The following is a 21,350-nucleotide window of genomic DNA, read 5'->3' on the forward strand; positions in this document are numbered from 1 at the left end:
GTCTTCCCTAAAATACTGTTATCCTTAATAGTCATGGCCATCCTGGCCCTTCCATTAGCCAACAGTAATGAAGTGTAAATTGGATTTTATCTAAACCTTGCAATCATTCATTCACGGACTATAAGCTAAGACTAAAACTTTGTAGCCCTTTCCTGTATCACCTGCCCCCACCCCCCAACAGTGCCTAACTTGAATGTGCTGATACTTATGCCATTCTCCAGTGCTGGGAATACTCTCTCAGCTTAGCCCCTCCTCATCTTCCTGTGGTCTTCCCTCAGTCCCTACACTGGGCTAAGGGGACTTCCTCTCATTCACTCCCCTATTTCCCTAACTTCTGTTGAAGTTGATTTAAGGGCTGGAATGCCCATAATGCTTACTCTCATGCCTCCAGTGTTGGATATAATGTTTCACCATAATTTGCTATCCAATAATGCTGAATAAGGCTAACAAATTACAATGAAAGCTAGTCATTAGGAATTTGGCTGTGATAATGAGAGCTTTCAAAACCCCAGCTTCCTAAGATATTTGAATGCACTTCATGGCCACGAATTCTTTTCTTGAGGAGCACAATATATTTTACAGCTATATTGATTACTTTCCTATATGATGATATTCTAAATAACACTGTTGCAATTTTACACATGAACTTTCATTTCTTTGCTTTTTTTAAAGATGAAGCATCCTATCATACCAATTCATAATTCATTGGAAAGGTATAGTAACTCTTGTTTTTCTTCCTTCTTAAAGTTAGAAATCTATACACTGTGTTCCTTACTTTTAAAGAAGCACTGGTGGTGATTTGAGATGGTACTTGAAGCAAACCACTGGACTTCCCTCTGTGTGAAGCTAGACCACAAGTGGGTTTGGCAGAATTGGACAGATGTAGCCATTTTCCTAGGAAATCAAGTCTTATCATCGCATCTACTAAAGTCTGTGTAGAGTTGCAGAGAGTTAGAACTTGTCTGGTAGAGGAACTAAATGTTGGCTGCAGTATGCTTTTCCCCAGGAAAACTATGCTGCTTCTCTGTTTTATTTAGAAATGAGAATCTTAAACAGCTCCATAAGTTGAAAATAACTTTCTAGCAAAATCTAAACTAGTACCAGTCCTCTAAATGATTCTTTGATTTTAAAAAATGTATACATGAGTGCAAGTTTGTGTAGCTCAGTGGTGCAATGCTTACCTACCATATATGTAGCATTGAGTCTGATCTGCAGTTACACCCAAGAAAGGAAAAGCTCCCATGACACAGTTGTCAGGGTCTTTACTCATAAAAAGAATGAAGTTGTGTAGGTACTCCCATGAATTGATATAGTGCACATTATCCTTTTAAATTATTAATAGTTCATCCCTTTATGCTGTTGATATATGGTGTGTGCATGTGTGTACACTTGTATGTGTGTGTGTTGATTCCTTATTACAAAGATTGTTCTCAATTTGGTCATTGCTAATTTTTCCTTTTCAGACATTTTTACTAGAAACATTTTTGTAGATTTCTATTTCTTTTGAGACTATGGCTCTATCTGTGACCACAGTTTGAACTGTGAGTTTGTTCATGAATTTGAAATATTTTTTCTTATGCTAGAATCATTGCTGCCCTGTTAATTGCTTTATTTGACTGGGTATAAGATATTACATTCCTTTAAGAGAAGCAGCTGGTTCTTTAAGTGTTAAATAGCTTTTCTGCTGCCCTCTGTGTACTCAGTCCCTCGGATGCACTGTGATCCTCCTGCTGACAGGGGAACTCCCTGCTGGCCACAGCTGGCTCTTCAGACAGCTAACTGCTAAGCAAATATGTTTAAGTAGCCAGTGTGATAAGGAAAAGCCTCCTGGGGAGAAGTTGAAGAAAGTCAACTGAGTGTTAAATGTGGCACACTAAATATTGCCCACTACAGAGCTGCCCTGGGCATTTCCTGATGCTGGTGGAGAGCAAGGAGATTAAGTCACATGGTATAGCAAAAGCCATTAAGGCTCCTTTATTTTTTTTAAAAGAGGGTCTTAATCTATAGTCCAGGTTAGCCTAGGATGATGGCAGTCCTTTTGCTTCAACCTTCTAAGTGTGAGGACTAGAGGCATGAGCCACCACACCCAGCTTTAGTGGTTTGGTTTCTGTACTTGCCTTGGTGTCTGCAGGAGACTGAGAGGTTTGCCTTAGTTTAAGAAATCTGTTTTTAATCAGGGTTTGGTGATTGTGAGATCTTCCCATCCCTTAGAGTAATATCTGAGCAACCTGTGACAAATCACAACATTTTCTTTCAAACCATTTCTTTTAGGCAGATGGAGTTGAACAGTTGTGAAAATGGATCTTTAAATATGGAAGTAAATGGTGATGAAGAAATCCTAATAAAAACCAAGAGTTCCTTGTATTTGAAATCCACAGAGGTAGATTGCAGCATGTCAAGCGAGGAAAACACAGATGATAATGGGACAGGTAATGTCAAAAGAAAGTTTGGCATGCTGTATTGAACAACAGACTTAGGGTCTTCTAACACTCAGGAGGGCACAGATATAGATTAGCCTCCACACGATGTGCGGCTGATCTAAGAGAGCTCACTACTGCAGGTGGCGCAACTATACAGCATTCTGTTGTCTCATACAATACTGTGTTTAGGGGAAACACAGAGTTCTTGGTGCTGATGCTCATGGCTGCGTTTAGGTGGGTGTAATTGGTTCCCTGACTCTCCCACAATGTCTCAGAGTCTTTTGAACCCAGACTGTAATGTCAGACTTGGTGTGTAACATTAGAGCAGCTAAGTGTTTCCATCTCCTGGTTTCTAGTAGGGCCTGAGGATGTCACAGTTTACCAACCACCAAACTCCTGTGAGTTACAAGCCAAATTCCAGGTAATACCTGTGTAGTTGGGAATAATGTCCCTTTAAATCTACTAATGCCACTGGCACTAATCACAAAGCCCTGTCTTCATATCGGCCAGCTTAACTATACTAGGACTTGTAGTTGTGTATTAAGTGCTTACTAAATGATTTTAAGTCTGAGTACTTAAGTAAGTTAATTTCCTCTATAGATGCCTTAAAATAAAAGATTCCGTATTTTTTCTAGCCCAATCAAGTTTTTTTTTTGTTACGTTAAACCTAGAAGCTGTTAAATATTGATCTAAGAAAAGTGACATATAACCCTTAAAAGTCTGATTTCTTTAGTAAAAATTCCCTGTAGGAATCTGTGGCCACAAACAGTGAGATTTAAAGATAAAACCCTTTGAATGGGACTCTATATAACATGACAGTCAGTTTTCATGTATTATGCTTATACTGTGTAAAGTCACCCCAATACTGACTAGCAAATAGTGTGACTACTCTAAGGGAATAGTTTGTTCTCTGCAATGCTATGATTTTGATCACCCAATCAATGAATAACGTTGCTCTAATGCCCTTTTCTATTTAAAAACACTTGTGTGGTCTAGACAAACACTGAACTCAGAGTAGGCACCAGGCATCAACTATAACTTATGTCTACATCCATACTCTCTGCATGAAGGTGTAGTTCAGACTTCTTGTGTTTATGCACTTCAGACAGTATTACTGCTTGGAGCCTTCTTAAACTGCAAAATTAGTAACAGACAATATATACATGTAAAACCATGGTAGTAAATAAAGGCATTTGTGGTATGAGAGTGAAGCAAGACAAACACCTAAGCCCATGCATACTTGGTACCATCCTGCGCTGCCAGGGCTACCTAAAAAGCACCACAAGTCTTGATTTGGGATTCACAAGTAAATGTTAGCAAGTGGGCAAATCCACAATCAAAGAATATGCCCACTAAATTTAGAAACCACTAAATGCCTCTCATATTGCTATAACTGGTACCACTAGGTCCTTAAAATCATGTTTCAGGGGCCAGCAAGACTGCTCAGTGGGTGAAGGCCCTTGCCACAAAGCCTGATTATCCTGGCTAGATTCCCTAGAATGCATATGATGGAAGGAAAGAACTAACTCCTCCAAGTTGTCCTCTGACCACACATATATATTCAAAATATACAAATAAATATAAAGACAATACATCATGTTTTGAAGAGATGCACTGATAAATGAAAACAAGATACACATCTGTTCCTCAGGCGTGCGTGTGTGCGTGTGCACATTTCCTTCTCTGTGTTTGAGAGATTTTCACTAATGATCATGTGTTTATTTTTATACTAAACATATAGGAACTTAGTGACAGGCATTGTTTACTTTGTACCCCAAGGTGAGACACTGAAGGCAGATGAAAAGGAAAACCTGGGGAATCATGAGGGTGAGCTGGCACAACCTGGATCAAATTCAGTCTGCTCACCAGAGTCCGTCTGGAAAGACAACGAAGAGGTTGTCCCGACTTTCTTTAGCGCCATGAGTGCCAGGTATTCCAGACCCTTTACACTCTCTGGCAATCAGACCCTAGTTTCTCTTCTGAGAAATCAGTTGTGATGGTATATTTGGATTATGAGGGTGGATTATCTCTGCAAAATGATGTTAATGGACTGTTTTCATAATAGAAAAATGGCATCTGGGGCTACTCATGAAACCAGACAGTGGTTTCCCTAAAAAGCTGTTTCTGTGACATCTCTGAGCTGCAGAATGCTGATGTGGTTTTAATCTTCCGTTCTCCATGTCACCAAATTGTTCAGCTTTAGTGACATTGAACTTCTGGAAGACAGTGGCATTCCCACAGAAGCATTTTTGGCATCTTGTTATTCAGTGGTTCCAGTACTAGGTAAGATTGCTACAGTTGCATTATATCCATTAGTTTCTAGACTGTTTTCCTGTTACAGTTATTTCATATGATAAATAATCTGAATGTGTATAGTAAAGTGACCCTTCCTAGCTTGCTCTTGACATCACATTGTCACACACTGTGTGACTTAAACACTCTGGCATTTTCCCTTTCCATTTCGAACTGATGAAGTTATTGATCTTAGAGTGCTATAATGAAAATGGAATTCTGCTTTCTAGAAAATATACATACAAGCAAAGTGGAGGTAGGTCAGTAACAGGCCTTCAAACCTCTCACTACTATGGGGAAATGTCTTAACCGTCAAAAGAAGTTTTTCAAAGATAAATTGAGTTTCCAAGATAATTTATACTTAGTATAAAGTAAACAAACTGTTAATGTGTTGAAATTTACTCCGATCTATTATGCATGTTTCTCCTTGTTTCTCATTGGTTTGAGTATGTGGTACATATGCATATATGTGTGTTAATATTTGTGAGGGAGAGGGTGAATTTGTGTATCTGTATGTAGAGGCCAGAGGTTGATGTCAGGCATCTTTCTCCATAGTCTCCACTTTATTTACAGTGATCCTCTGTCTGATCCTCTGCCTCCCAAGTGCTGTGATTATAGGTGATTTCCATGCCTGCCCAACTTTGACATGGGTCCTGGGGACCTGAACTCTGGTCTTCACACTTGTGCAGCAAGTACTGCACACACTGAGTCATCTCCTAAGCCCTGTTCATGTCTTTTTAATTGAGGTATAACTTACATCTATAACTTAAGTGTTATGATTGTCAATTTTGATACCTACCCATATATTCTATATTCCTGTCAGTATATTCATCACCCTAGAATTTTCCCTGTGCCAGTTGGTTCACAATCCATTGTGAGGTTTGAGGCAGTCATTGTACTGATTCCTGTCACCATAGTTTAGTTTTTCCTTGCATATATGAATGGAACCCTGTTGTTTACTCTTGCATCTGGAGATCCATCTTCGTGGTGTATGTTCCTCATTCTCTCAGGTATCTAGGACTGGAAAGTGTTACTAAACGACTTGACTTTGTGACAGTCTGTAGGAAGTCTTTAGCGCAGCTGTGCAGTTGCACACTCACAGCTGCCTTGTGCTGGGATTCTAGGTGCTTCGCCTCTTCATGGTGGCTGATGCAGATACTTGAGGTTTTGGCCTCCCTGGTGTGTTCAGTGGCTTCTGTTGTAGCTTTGCATTTATCAGTGCTATCACATAAATATTGCCACTGTAGTATTTGTCTCTCCAAATCTAGCTCATGTTCTAAAGTTTTTTTTATTTTCTAAATTTATTTTTATTACTTAGGGTGCTATTACTGAAGATGTTCCTATTATTGAATTTTCAGAATTCTTTAAGATTCTTAGTAAAATACCATTATAGATATGAATCAAAAATATTTCTCGCCGGGCGGTGGTGGCGCACGCCTTTAATCCCAGCACTTGGGAGGCAGAGGCAGGCGGATCTCTGTGAGTTCGAGGCCGGGCTGGACCGATAGCCTCCAAAACAATACGGAGAAACGCTGTCTCGTAAAAACCGAAAAAAATATTTCTACTGCCTATTTATGTGCATGTGATATCTTTTTTGTAAATCTACTTTTAGAAAAGTAAGTTTCACATTTTGACAGTTGATTTTTGTGTTAATGTTTTCAGTTGTCCTTTGGTTACTTTTTATTAAGGGTCATAAAGATGCTGTCTCATTTTTCTAGATTTTTAATTTTTACATTTATGGTGTATGTATAGGTGTGTGTGGGTGTTGTGGGAGCACAAGTGTGCTAGAATACATGTGTGCACAGTCGCGTACTCATGTGAAGGCTAGAGGGCAGTCTTGGGCGCTCTTCCTTGTGCCACCCACGTTGTTTTTTGAAACAAAGTCTCTTACTGGCCTGAAGTTAAACATGTAAGCTAGGTTGGCTGACCAAAGAGTCCCAAGGATCTCCCTGTGTCTACCTCTCCAGTATCCCTATCAGTATTGAGACTGTCAGCATGTGTCACCATGCCCTCCCCCTATCAATGGGTGCTGGGGATTGAAGGCAAGGACTGTCCAGCCATCTCTTCAGCCCATAGTCCATGCTGGAATTCCTTTTTTATGTGTTGTGATGTTGGGATTGAGGGTCATTTTTGACTCAATCATAATCTAGCTATTTAAGAGCCATTTGCCAAGAAAAACAACCAGTATCCTCTTACATTGCTCTGACCATCTGCTCCAGAACCTGTAGGCCTATAAAATGGGTCTCTCTCTTCTGTTCCTGTAATTAGTCAGTCTTTCCTTAGTGTCTTAATAATGTAAAGCTCAAAATCAGAGATTGTAATTCTTCTAATTTTGTTTCTTTTCATGATTGTTTTGGTAATTATAGGTCCCTTACAGGTTGGTATAATTTTAGTTTTAAATTACCTATTAAAGGACCTCTGGGATTTGATTAAAACTGCATTGAGTCTGTGAGTCAGTCGGGAAAAATGAATGTCTTACTCAATATTATGTATTCTAACCCATGAGTATGATATATGTGTGTTATATATTTAATGCATCTATTTTTATATACATATGTATATAAAGATATGTAAATGGATGTATATACACAGCTTTGTTGTGTTTATTTTCTCTAAACAATGCTTTGTATACCATTGTGTTTTATTAGTAATGAACTTTGGAGTTTTATGGGTTTGATGCTATTCACATATGTAGTACTAATACATGTAGTTACATTGATTGTTGTACGCTGGTAGTTGTTTTTATAGCCATGAAATCAGATAATTTTATAAAATGCTTTTTCTGCAGCTATTGAAATTTATGTTTTTCTGGTAATTACCTAGATAATGAACTACATTTTTACATCCATTTACATTCACTCCTGTTTTGCTGTGTTTCTACCATCTTTGTGTTTTCTGTTTTGTCTTTTTGTTCTCATTTCCTAGCTTTGAGCCAGTGAAACCATTGTTCTTCAGTATGCTATTTTATTTCATATTTGGGGTTGTTGTAGCTATATGTTTTTTCATCTTTTTTAAGATCAGTTAGATAATTTTTAGAATTCATTTTTTTCTCTGCTGCTTTTATATTATGCTTTAAAAGTAAAGATTATGTTTAGTAAACATAAGTAATCAAAATTAGGAATTAGACCTAGCAAAATTAAATTTAGTAGTATAGTCAAACCACATGTAATTTAAAGTTTATAGAAGATACATTAAAATAGTAAAAACAAAATTAATGTATCTTATGAAACAGCATATCTAAAATGTCATATTAACATGTAGTTGTTATAGATAGCCATTAATGAGGTATTTTTCATTCTTTGCTGGTAAGTCTTTAAAATCTGATAGTGTATTTTAAGCTTTCAATTCATTTCAATTTGGACTTTACAGCATTGCAAGTTCTAAGTCAACCTAGATGATTTCAAATGGGTGCTCTAAGTTTATGAGGCATTTTCATCTGATGTGCCACATAGGGCCTTGTTACTGTGACTCACCTCAGAGCAGTATGAGAGACAAGCTGGTGACCAAGTCCCGTTCCAAAGCCAATATTTAGAAAATGACTTAGAAGTCAGAGTAATGTTGGGGGAAAGATCTTCTAAATGTGTTATTACTGTATAAATATTTTCTAATAAGTGGTTCCTACATTTAAAAGCAGTCCTTCAAAAATATTTCTGATCCTTTCTTTCAGACAAACTTGGTCCTACAGTGTTTGCGCCTGTGAAAATGGATCTTGTTGGAAATATCAAGGTGAATATACTGGCTTGTCTCTGTAGAGACATATCGATAAAGGGATGGTTTTCACTCCTTTTGTGTTTGACAAGAGTAAATACAAAAGGGGAAAAAATCATTCATGCTGGGGTCTTTCAGTAACAGAATGGCTGAGATGGCCTTGATATGTGAAAGAGGCAAGCCTTTGGTAGTCTGGCCTCTTTAAAGAGCTGAGCTGGATCAGAGGAGAGTCCTCATGGCAGCAATGATTGTATGCATTTTGGGGTTCAACAGTAACAAGGAACGTTTCTCCAATAATAGATTGCTGGCAATAGCTACCAGTTGCTGGGACTGGAAAGCCCAACTCTCTGGTGCATCTGTAGAGCCATCAACAACAGGAAGTCTGAGCCTCCTTCCCAGAAAATGAGAGCTATTTGTATTACACCCAACATCTATGGTTTAAATAGCTTTTTAAGTACATGCAAATCCTAGCACTTGGGTGGCAGAGACAGGAGGATCTATGTGAGTTCAAGGCCAGCCTGGTCTACAGTGTAAATTCCAGGACAGCCAGGCCTATGTAGAGAGACCCTGTCTCAAAAATAAAATAAAACACAGTCTACACCACTAAGTATGATGCGTTAAGGAAGTTCTGTGGATGCCTTTCCCGGCATGTTTGGAGAGGTTGGGAGGTACATGGCGTCTCTCCATGTACCTCCCAACATGACTGTTAGAGGTGAGCAGAGGTACCCAAGAACATTGCTTAAAACCCACGGCTCTTGGCCTAAGTTAAAGCCTCATAGAATTTTTGGAATGTTTAAAATACTTACCCTAAAAACATAAGAAAGATAGTAAAGTCTGGCTTTGGTTTCTTAGAAGTCTTCTTGCTTATAGATTTGAATACTGTACTGATACTACTGGTGATGTTACAGTTTTCATCTAGACAGTTGTCCTGCTTTTTGTTTTTGTTTCACAGAAGGTAAATCAGAAGTACATAACCAACAAGGAAGAGTTCACTACCCTCCAGAAGATAGTGCTGCATGAGGTGGAGGCGGGTGTAGCTCAGGTTAGGAACTCAGCAACCGAAGCCCTCTTGTGGCTGAAGAGGTGAGACGCTCAAGGGGAGGGAGTGGATGCTCAGTCAAGCTCAGTTCACTGTTGCCTGTGAATGAAGAAAGTGTGGTGAAGAGAACAGCAGCTTGATGGCAATACACGTTGTTAATATTGGGAGTATTTGTAAGATCAGAATTCTAGACAGCAGAGTCAGCGGGTTTCTCTTTAAGTGAGTGTCTTTCTACTCCAATGGCAAAGCTTGGTAAAACTCTCAGAACCAGAGTTTCTAGACCCCTAAATCTGGTGTGGTGTTCTGGAATTTTCATTTCTAATGAATTCTAGATGGTGCTAAAGCCACAGTCATAGAATGTATAATTTTAAAACACTGCTTTAGGAATATCAGAAGGGGTGAGTGGCATATCCAGAGATTTCTAATAGGAAGCTGGTCACAAAGGGCCTCTGTTCATCCTGCCTGAGACACTTAAATAAAAGCTAGCAACTGCCGCCTGAACGTTGAAGATGATATTCCTTCTTTCTTTCATTTTAGAGGTCTCAAATTCTTAAAGGGCTTTTTGACAGAAGTGAAAAATGGGGAAAAAGATATCCAGACAGCACTGAGTAAGTGTGCTTCTTCATATTCTGATAATCTGTAATTAGACTTGGGATGGAGACCCTGGAGGTGGGAACAGAGCATAGGGGGCATTTCTGCTTCCGTGGGTTTGATTTTCTTCTCTTTTTAAATTTCATTTGTATTCATTGCTGCAAGTATGCTTTCTTTAAAAGGGATCTATAAGGATGTGGCTTAGTAGTAGAGCTTTTACCTAGCATGTGTGAAGCCCTGGGTTCAATCCCTGTGTCATAAGAACAGAATAAAGGGAGGGAAGGAAAGTGTCTATGCAGTGACTAGGTCATCCAGGTCTGACTTGTTAAAAATAAGTCAATTTATCATCCCAATTCATGATAAGGTCAGTTTTCTTAAAAGAGTCTGCAGGAATAAGTAATTGAAGAGAAACTACTTCAAGTATAGGAAAGAAGGTGGGAGGGGAAATCCTGAGCATCTGGTTGTAGAGTGAGACTAAGGGCCAGCTGTCACCCTGTGCTCCTCCACATGTCCATTTTGTAGAGATAGGAGCCAAGATTGCAAGAAAGGCCTTTGTGAGAGGATACTGACCTATATTTCCATCACAGTGTGGTAACTAAAAATGTATAGGTGCTTCTTAGTGAGTACATACTGGTAGGTGGGCTGTGGGTTGGTGCATCTATCAGAATAGTTTTGACAAAGTAGACTTCATAGCATCCTCACAGTGCACTGATAATAACATGACTGAATTTTTTCACTCTGGGCCTGTGGAAATTATGTTGCATGAGTCTTTTTGTTTACTTGCTTTCTTGGTTTGATGTTAGTGAGACAGGGTCTCACTGTGTAGCCCAGGCTGGTCTCCAGCAATAATCCCACGCCTCAGGCTCTTGGGTGCTGGAATGATAGACAGGTGTCAGCACACCAGGCCTAGCATGAGTCTTGGGTATGTGGAGGGAGTGAAATGCTTGTTATTCTAAAGCCTGGATAATTACAATGCTGAGATAAAAAAGTCAGGTATTAAGTAGCTGCGGTTATAAACAGAAAGATGAGTTAATTCTGTGCCTATAGGGAGGGTTACAATATTCTCTGTAGTAGTTTTTCCAGTTTCCTAAGGGGTATCTTCCCTCCTGACACAAGTTCTGAGAGACTCTGCCCCCTTAAGATTTGCTCAGTCCATCCTGGCTAGAAACTGATGGTGTGCCATGTGACAATTACGCTGACACTTCTGTAGCTCTTTAAAAATGGGCACAACTTAACTACATCTGTTCCATTTTACTCAGTAGAGAACCAAAATTATGAGAGATTAAAATACTTGCTTCAGATCCCAGAGTCATCACATCACATAAGACATTGGTAACCTGCCTGAAAATGAGGCTTTTTTGTCCCAAATCAGAAGGAGAGAGCTTGTTTATCTCAGGTGCCAAACCAGAAATTCCTCTTCAGACCAGCTTCTTAGTGTGGAAATATCCTACTGGAAGGGTGACCCCTGTGCCTGACAGGCCGCACACATGAGCCAGCACCCTGCTGATGATGCTCTTTGCTACATGGGAGAAAGGGATCCCAATGCTCCCAGGGCTCTGCTCGTAAACAGGAGGGCTTTGACCTTGAGGCTTGGCCATTCCATGCCACTCAGCGTTTGTCTCTCCTCAGTTGGAACTTTGTGTTTGAGTTTGTTGTAGCCCAGGGTAGCCTCCAACTCAATATGCTGCTGAGGATACCCTTAGATTTCCTACCCTCCTGCCTACAGCTCCCAAGTCATGGGATGATTATAGGCCTGTATCAGTGCTGTTGGTTCATGCAGTGCTGGAGCTAGGGACTCAAACCCAGGGCTTCACACATGCCAGGCAAGCACTCTGCCCACAAGCTACACATTCCCGCAGCACTCTGGCTGGTACATTCACTTGAGTTGCAGAGAGGACCCAGATGTTGACTAAGTGAAGAGAAAGTTTGAAGGGCAGATGTTGCTTTGTAACTGAAAATTATTGTAGCCAGTCTTTCATCTGCCTCCCTACTCTCCCTTCAGTGCTGTTCTTGAAGAAGAACAGGGAGCTGTGAATTTGATGTTTCATTCTGACATTCAGATTCATTCCTTAAATGGTATGTCTTTTAATAACCCTACTTTCTGTTGCCATCCAGTGTGAGGGAATAAAATACCTTAGCCACCTCTTCCTTCAGACACTGCTGCAAAGAAACTGCAAACAGATGTGATTTAATGTTTAAGTCTTTGACCATTTCATACCTGTGTGTATTTCTTTCAGTCATTTCATTCCTGTGTGTACTTTGTCATCTCTACCCATACTTCTCTCATCCTCTTCCACTCCTACTGACCCCCTTCTCCACAAATACCCCTACACTCTGAATTCCCCTTTAAAGTGTAAAAGTTGGTGTTCAGCAGGAGGCATTAGCAAAGCCAGTCACAGACCCAGATTCTGTGAGCTCTAGTTGATCAGTGCATGCTAAGGTTCTTAGGCACCCATGGCAAATATGGCCTTAAAAGGACCATTTGCATTAAATTGTTCAGACCTTAAAGACTCCTTGATACAGATTTCTTCTGGGAGGACCACTTTGCTTGTCTTATTTAAAATTATAGCCCCTGTCAGTGGAGCTGTTATCTTGTCCGAGTTAAGGTGGATATGTAGATGGGAGTGTGTATACAGGATCCAGTGAGATGGCTCAGCAAGTAAAGGCACTTGTCACCAAGTCCAGTGACCTGATTTTGATTCCTGAGACCCACATGGTGCAACTCCCACAAGTTGTCCTCTAACTCTCACATACATTGTTATACATAAACACACAAAATAGGGGCTGGAGAGATGGCTCAGAGGATAAGAGCACTGCCTGCTCTTCCAGAGGTCCTGAGTTCAATCCCCAGCAACCACATGGTGGCTCACAACCATCTGTAATGAGATCTGGTGCCCTTTCTGGCCCGCAGGTATACATGTAGGCAGAACACTGTATATATAATAAATAAATAAATCTAAGAAAAATAGAAATAAGCACACAAAATAAATACATCATTAAAATTAAAGCTTATGTATAATTTAAATGCTGCATCTAAGCAAATTAGCTTGCTTCTTTAAATTCTAAAACCGCTTTACTTGATAACAGCTACTACTAAATAGTACCCAACTATAGCCATAGCAGTAGCTTTTTGGGTTTTGTATGCTTGGTTTTCTGGCAGTACTAGGAACCAAACCAGGGCCTCACATATGCTAGGAGAGTGTTCTTACACTAAGCTGTGGAATAATTCCCAGCACCCAGAGGGAAGCCCGAAGCCTTACTCTGCCCCCTTTGCTCATGAGCGTGGAGTGAAACAATTTGGGTGGTCTCCTTCATCTCCTCACATTCCCTCAGGATCATCTCAGGAGGATTTGATCACAGGTAATAGGGTTAATGGTTTGCCCTAGGACTGAGTCATTTGTAGATGCCATACTCAGGAGGTTTTGAAAATTCAGTCTGAGCGGTGGAAGCGCAGAAGCCGCCCTAGCATTCGAGCACTGTTGTCCTAAATGTTGCCTTGCTCTGCACTGTAACTCAGCAGGAAGGCAAATTCACACACCACAACTCACAACTACTCCATAAAAGTCAACCAAGACCAGGACCAGAAGAGGAAGAAAAGTTTAAAGGATACCAGGTCGTGTATTTAAAGTGAAAGGCCATCCCAGACAAGGAGAACTAAGAATGCAGAAGCAGATATTTAATATCAAATCAAAACCTGACTAATTACTATGAAAGCATGAAGGGGCAGGAATCAAGTCCTGTCCTTTGGAGCTCATAGCGTGCTTTGTACTGGCAAGGTTGCCTTATGACAGGCTTGCTCATGTCTGTTCAAGTTAACGTGGGGCTTGTCTGGGGGTTGTTCAGTACCTGCCCATGGTTACTGAATTGATGCTTCCTCGTGCGATTTTCCTCACTAGAGCCTCACAAGAAGTCAGAGAGTTCTTTCTTACTTTAGTTTTGGTTTCTTGAGACAGAGTATGTACTCCTGGCTGTCCTGGAGCTCTCTGTGTAGACCAGGTGGCCTCAAACTCAGAAAGATCTACCTGCCTCTGGCTCCTGAGTGTTGGGATTAGAGGTGTGCACTACCATGCCAGGTTAGTTTATTTCTTTTAGAGACCAAAAAATACTGCCAGATTGCAGATCATGCCTCATAATGAGAGAATTGTAGTGAAGATTAGTGCTTCTCACTATTTAACCTTCTCTGTGTAACCAAGATAAGGTTAGACTCCAACTTATTTCAATACAGCCTTGCATAACACAGATACTTGCAGCTCTAGAAGTCAGCTAAGAACTTCTGACTTTTTAGTGCATTTTTAGGTTATTTGTAGATTTTTAGTGGTCTGCCTAGGCTTTCATCAGAACCCAGCCCAAAGTGTAGCTTCTCTCTTTCCCATCATAGCTGTGACTCTACTGTGTGACTCTACCTTGCGGGTGGGTGCAGGCATGAGGTACAGCCACATCCTCTGGTTGGGCCAGGTGGGAGGACATAGGTGGCATGTGGTGCCCCTGCTCCCCTGTCCTTAGGCCAACTGCCCATATTTTTAGACTCCCAGTAACCTTGTCTTCTCTGCTTCCTGCTGTTTAGAAAGAGGGCATGGAGAAAGGGGTTCTAGATTGTGTGGAATGGTTGGCACAATGCAAGAACTCTGAGGGCTGGATTAGGGTCACAGGAAAACAAGAAGACCTACTACCTTCTCTCAGTAACTACTGGTCCAGGTGGCTCCTAAGATAGCTGAGAGGGTTAGAAGTATTGCTGTCCTACTTGTTTTCCTCAGGGCTGTGTCTGGCACTGCCTGCCTGTGCTACACTCTCTGTGCTGTGTGAGTCAGCAATGCTCTTCTCAAGACGTCACCAAAGCCCTGGGTACCATCTAAGCTTCCCACATGCCAACCCAGAGTCAGCTAAGTGTTGGGCTTACATGGAGGTTATGTGTCTTTAAGGTCCTGCCTTGCTCAGACTATGTGCCTAAGGGGAAAACATTAAACTTAGTCTTGGGCTCTCCTTTCAACTGTATCTAAGAATTTCTCCATATTTACATTTAATTTCTTTCCCTTCTGCACAGGCTGTCACACCAATACTTACATCTCATCCTATTCCAAACTCTAGGTGGCCAAGGGAATCTATTGTATTTAAAAAATCCGAGTCATATATAAAGTATGTTATAACATATATTGAAGCATTCTTTTATAGAAATTCATTTTGTACAAATGGTAATACACACTGAAGTTTTTAGTAAAGCCTTATCCAAAAAACTGGAATATAAATTGGCTAAAATTACATAATTTCAAAACTGTAGTAGGCTATAGACCTTCTAAGCTGCAGCCCCATGGCAGTGCAGTACTTACCAGCGTCCCGTGCTCTGCGTTGCTTTCCCCACATAGGAGCTCAGACTTACAGTTCTAGTGTCTGTTTTCTGTACATCTGCCCTGGGCAGAGCCAAGCATGGTTGTATGTCCTATCACAGTATCACCTAAGCCTTCACTAAGTGGTATACTACCTGCACTAACACCGGATTAGCACAGGAAAGTAGATGATTTGGAATAGAAAACGTAGATGTGCTCAGGCAAAACATGAGATAAAGGTCAGGGCGCTCCTGTGATGCTCTGTGAATAACCCAAGAATGCCATCAGTTCCTTGAGACCATGTGTAGATGTAGATGAAACATACGAAGGAAAGTACATGGAGGGCTTCAGTTTGTCTTCTGAGAATATATCTGTTCTGTGGAAATGATAGAATATCAGCTTTGAGTTTTCTATATATTGAGTTATCCAGTATTTCAGAAAATATATTTCTTGAATAAATTCCATCCTTTGCTCTTGGGATTTTTTAATTAAGATTATTATGTACCAGTTTTAAAAATATCTTGGGACCAAAATAATAGGCATTTCTTTAGCATATACCATGTGAATAAGTTTATTAACAATTCTCCACACTTACTTTATAACCAACTTCAAGCCATCCTGTCCAGACATTTTGTTTTGCTTTGTTTTGTTTTGTGGGATTTTCTGTTTTGTTTTGAGATACAGCCTTCCTCTGTTGCTTAAACTGACCTCAATTTTTTGGCTTGAATAACTCTCCTTCCTTAACCTACTGAGCTGGAACTGTAAGTGTATATACTAAAAATGGCTTTTCTATAACATTTTAGAGGTTTGGGGCCTTTATACTGTATATCCAGGGCTACAGGGTATTAAGACAAATGTTTGCTATCTCAGAAGCAAACATTAGAATTGGCAAGAACTTAGAGATTATTTCACTAAGGGAGAACGATGATTAGAGAAGATACATAAGCCTGGCCCAGGCTTAGTCTACATTTCAAAGAACTGTGTTTTTAAGTTAATTGCATAGTTCTCATTGTATTTAGTCACAATTTTCTATGTCCTTTTCTCTCTACTTACTGCTTTATATATGAAAATTGCCCTGCTCTGATAATAGACGAAGGTCAGTACAGTGGCCCCTGTGTAGGTGAAAATGCCTGTTTTTCTCGAATGAAGGAGGAGAAGGGGGAGAAGTAGAAGGGAAGGGGCAGTCTATGTGTGCTTCTTTCCTTTGTAACACCGGGGTATAAAATCTTGGCATTAGATTTCTAATCCAGGAGGACCCATACAGTAAACAGTAGCTTATGCAAATCTTACCATTCACACCTCACAAAATCTCTTTCTTTTCAAGATAACGCATATGGCAAAACATTACGGCAACACCATGGCTGGGTAGTTCGAGGGGTTTTTGCGGTAAGTCATTCCTGTCCTCTAAAGTTTTCGTGATCAGGAAGGTGTGTTTTGTTTACGTGGTATTTCTGCTTGTGTTAGTTTTGGAGACAAGACAAAAATTGCCAGCTCATTTATGTGTGTAGCCCTTTAGAATGCGGAGGTTCACAGCAATAGAGAATATCAGTCCTCACAAAGACCAGCTAAGACTTACGAATGAGAGCGTTTCAGTGATGCTGGAGTTCTGCCTCTGAAGTGGCTGTCTTCTTGGAGGGAATAAGAACCTGAGCTGGGATTTCAAAACCACCAAGGAGAAATAAAGTCCACTAAGAGTTCCAGCTAACAGCTCCCTTTGCTGCCCATTCTGTCGGCCCTGTTCATTCTCAGCTCTTAGTTCATTTTTGTTGTCACTTTTATTCATATATTAAGAGTGTGGGTACATATCACCAGGCAGAGCTAGTAATCTCTAAAACAGTTGTTATCACAGTGAAGACACTTGTATATGTGTTCACCTGCTACCTGCCATTTCTTCTTCCTGGCATTTTGTTTCACCTCCTTAGCTTTTTAAAAATACCTTTTGATTTAATCTTTTAAATACTAATCAAATGTATTTATTTCTTTAAATATGTAGTTCTACTTATACATGTACCCACATGTTTATGGAATGTATGTAATTATATATATATATTCTTTTTTCTATTTAGCTATAGTATAATTCTATAGTCTTTATCCATACTTAATAGATTCTGTGGTGACTTTGTTGTTGTTTATGGTGCTAAGAATCAAACCTAAACAGGCACAATTGCAGCAGTCCCAGTTAGGACCATTTTAATACCATGAGAGTTTGGGGGAAAATCCTATTTTTAGTGGCTGTATAATATGGCTCATAATTTGTGAGTTTGTTCATAGCAGCAGCACAGAGTCTGCTCACACACATCTTTTACTAAAGTTCTTATTTCTCTAAAGTAGATTGCTGAAAGAATTGCCTTTCAAATATCAAGCTTTGTATCTACAGCTCACAATTTAGAGTACTTATCATGCATTATTCAGTGTTTGAGAGCCATAAAGTTATTACCCTCCTAACACAGAGATAACTGTTACTTTCCCTGCTGTAGACAGAGACCTGACACAGAGGGAGACAGCCCATTTGCAGCCTTATACAGTGTCCAGGATTTGAAGCTGCTGGTATTTAAGCAGTGCCTGATTTCAAGCATTTTGCCACAGTGCTATTTATAGATGAGTCAGGGTCTGGAGCTTCACTGACCTCACAGCCTCAGTTACTCCTCAGGTTATCTATACTTTGGAAGGCTTACTCCATTTTAGTGTGCTGCCTAGCCTGTCTTAGTTGTTCAGAGAAAAAATCTTTCCATTCCTGGGATCTGACTAATTTGCCAACCAAGTAGTGAACTTTAATCCTCAAACATGTCAAGTGCGCACAAACGCCAGGCAAGCCTCTGCTGCCAGCTTGTTGATACCCAGCTGTTACTTGACCTTCCTGTTTCCTTCTTTAGCCAGATTGGAGAGTTGAGCTTAGCCTTGGCCCTGCCTCTTTTTTTCCTAGAGTGCTGGTCTGACAGGGTGAAGACTTCTAAATTAACAGTTGTTTCCTTAGGCCTCAACCACTGTCTCCAGCTTCCGCTATCACTACTGGAAAATTCAGTGTAGTCCTGCCCCACTCTGTATCAACTGTACTTGCCATCAAGATAGGCCTATATTCTTCTCTTTTTCTTCACACTCTAAAGTTTCATGATAAGCTTCTCTGTTTTTCATCATTCAAATTGCAGGGCCTGGCCTTCAGTTCTGGAAGATTTTCTACATTGTGTTTTAAATAACTACCTTGTTGTCTGTCTCTCTCCTTACACTTACACTATCTTCTGAATGCTAATTATGTGCCAGGCTTTAGGTAAAACACCTTTATATAATCTTAGTTGTAAAGGGAAGCCTTTTTCTTGAGAGAAACCTTCCCGCCAGCCTGGTTCTAGAGCTGCTTCAGTCCCAGATAAACACACAGAAGGCTATATTAATTACGAAGCTGTTGGCCTTGCTTGTTTCTTACTGGCTAGCTCTGAATTAAGTATTTATCCCATAATTGATAATATAAGTATTTCTCTTACCGGAGAACTTTCCGGGCTTCCTACCCCATCGAGTTACATCTTGACTCCCTGTGTTTCTCCTACCCAGAGTCCTCCTCGACTCCTAGTCCCACCTATCTTACTTCGATATTGGCCAACAGTGCTTTATTGACAAATACACAGGACTTCCCCAACACTTAGTCTTTAAAATAAAAGTTTAGCTGCCTTCCATAGGTTATGAAAGTAAGGTTCTAGGAAGGTAAGCCCTTTGCTTAAATTCTTCAAATGAGTATGTGAACAATCTGAGATTCAATGAAACAAGCCACTCCTGCTTTACAAATGGGGAGAAGGGAATCTCAAAGGTTTTCAGGATATAAGGGGAACCATTGGAGATCCTCTGCTGTCTCAGGAGAGCCAACCGTAGTAAGAATCAGAAAAAGGATTTGGCAAGCTGGAAATAGCCAGACTAGCCAGATTCAGCGAGAGGTGGTAAAGGAGAACTTAGGAAGTCTTCACCGAGAAGAAACATCATGTGGTTGAGAACCACAGGGTGAGCCTAGGTTTCAGAACTGGCCCCGGTGTTCCTGAGACTTACAATGTTTCTACAGGAATAGACATAGAAAGTCTGCATGATTCTTACAAATTATGTTAAAATATCAGTATAGAAGCAGATGCTATCTCTGTATTAGTTACTTGTCGCTGCAACACATACCTGGCAGAAGCAGTTTAAGGAAAGAAAGCTCATTTCTGCTCAGTTTGAGGATTCGGCCATGGCAGAGAAGCCATGACAGTGGCGCCTGAGCTGGTCACATTGCTTCCATAGTCAGGAAGCAGAGAGATGAATGCTGGTGTTTTCTCTTTTCATCTAGACTGGGGCCCCAGTCCATGGAATAGTGCCTCTCACACTGAGAGTGAATCTCTCCAACCTTAACAGACCCCTGAAACTCACAGGTGTGCCCACTAGATTGTCCCCTTAGTGATTCCACAGGTTAACACTATTACCACCATAAGTCTACCCTTTTTACCATAGGCTCCTGGCCATCTCATCACACAAAATACACTTAATCCAACTTCAAAAGTCCTCATTTTGTTGTCTTTAACAATTCCAAAATTGATCAAAAGTCTCTTATGAGACTCAGTCAATCTCTTTAACATTGAGCCTCTGTAACATAAAAAAATCAAGTCACATACAAAGTAGGGCACAGAGTAAACATTCCAATTCCAGAAGAGAACAGTTGGGGCATAACCTAGGAATGTACAACGAAAACCCAGCAGGGAAAACACCAAATTCTGCAGCTCCAAATGAAGTGCTTGGCCACCCTGCTCCTGCAGCTCTGCTCCCTGCAGCACATGGAGCCTTTCTCTAGAGCCACCTCTAATCCATGTCTGTAGCTGTCCTCAGTGGCTGTCTCACGGTCCTGGCATCTCCAGTGTCCTGAGTTCTTCATTGCACCATGCGCTCCACATTTGCAGCTTTATGCAGTGGTCTCTCCTGGCCTTCTTGAAAGGAATACAGACTTGCCTTATATAGCTTGGCCTCACAGGCCATCTGGAACCTCAGTCAGACCTACACGACTCCTTCACTCTTGTGTCTGTTATGGCTGTAAGGACAGTAACACCAGGACAGTATTTCCAAGTTTTGTTGTCAGCAACAAGATGTAGCTGGCCTCCCAGTGCCCACTTGTATGGATCTCTGTGTGCTATACAGGCTGAGCCTGGGAAACACTTCCCTAGGTGGTAGTTGTTCACAGGGAAACCTCTTTGATGGTATTCTCAATTCAGGGTCTCCCTTCAAATGAATTTGTATTTATATAAGATGGAGCTTTTGTTGGGTAGGATTTTTCCCTCTGGATACCTTTCCTGTTGTCTCAGATTTTTTTAAAGGTGTTAATCTTTGTATAATTCTAGCTGTTTTCTCGATACTGGCCTTATCTACAACTTTGAATTTCTTTTCCATGACAAATACATTTCTGATCCCTTTTGTTCTCTGACTGTAGAACTGGACCAGAACATGCCACAGCCTGAATGCTATCTGTCTTAGTTATGGTTTCTATTACTGTGAAGAGACACCATGACCATGGCAATTTTTATAAAGGAAAACATTTAATTGAGATGGTGGCTTACAGTTTCAGAGGTTTAGTCCATTATCATCATGTCAGGAAGTATGGTGATGTAGTACATGGTGCTGGAGAAATCTACATCTCGATCCAAAGACAACAGGAAGTGAACTGAGTCTCACACTGAGTAAAATTTGAGCAAAAGAGACTTCAAAGCCCGCCCCCACAGTGACACACTTCTCCTAACAAGGCTACACCTACTCCAACAAAGCTGCACTAACAACTAGTATTATTCCCTTTGGGGGCCATTTTCTTTCAAACCATCAAACTCTTCTGAGATTTCTTTTCCTAAAGAGATTAGCCCATTGCCTTTGAGTTCAGCCTCACTCAGAGTCTCAGCACAGGCAGAATGCAGCCAGATGATTTGCCAGAATACAGTGTGGATGACATCTAATTCAGTTCCCAGTAGAGTTCTTGTTTCCCTCTGA

General features: G+C 40.5%; 1 protein-coding gene across 2 annotated transcripts in view; it reads left to right on the plus strand.

Moving 5' to 3' along the window:
• Plekha8 (pleckstrin homology domain containing A8) overlaps positions 1–21,350 on the plus strand; it is a 53,839-nt gene that overhangs the window by 26,381 nt on the left and 6,108 nt on the right. The window contains exons 6-14 of one of the 2 annotated variants that reach the window (XR_005873632.1): positions 673–713; positions 2,272–2,429; positions 4,200–4,350; positions 4,618–4,703; positions 8,380–8,438; positions 9,373–9,503; positions 9,997–10,067; positions 12,053–12,126; positions 16,696–16,757. Coding sequence is in view for 1 of the 2 variants with exons in the window: in XM_040737192.1 (XP_040593126.1) it covers positions 673–713; positions 2,272–2,429; positions 4,200–4,350; positions 4,618–4,703; positions 8,380–8,438; positions 9,373–9,503; positions 9,997–10,067; positions 16,696–16,757 (759 nt within the window). In the remaining variant the exon portion in view is untranslated. The remainder of the gene's footprint in view (positions 1–672; positions 714–2,271; positions 2,430–4,199; positions 4,351–4,617; positions 4,704–8,379; positions 8,439–9,372; positions 9,504–9,996; positions 10,068–12,052; positions 12,127–16,695; positions 16,758–21,350) is intronic. The other variant, XM_040737192.1, reaches the window with a different exon arrangement.

The sequence above is a fragment of the Mesocricetus auratus genome, unplaced genomic scaffold (genome assembly GCF_017639785.1).
Source record: "Mesocricetus auratus isolate SY011 unplaced genomic scaffold, BCM_Maur_2.0 Super-Scaffold_100676, whole genome shotgun sequence".
In the NCBI taxonomy this organism is placed as follows: domain Eukaryota; kingdom Metazoa; phylum Chordata; class Mammalia; order Rodentia; family Cricetidae; genus Mesocricetus; species Mesocricetus auratus.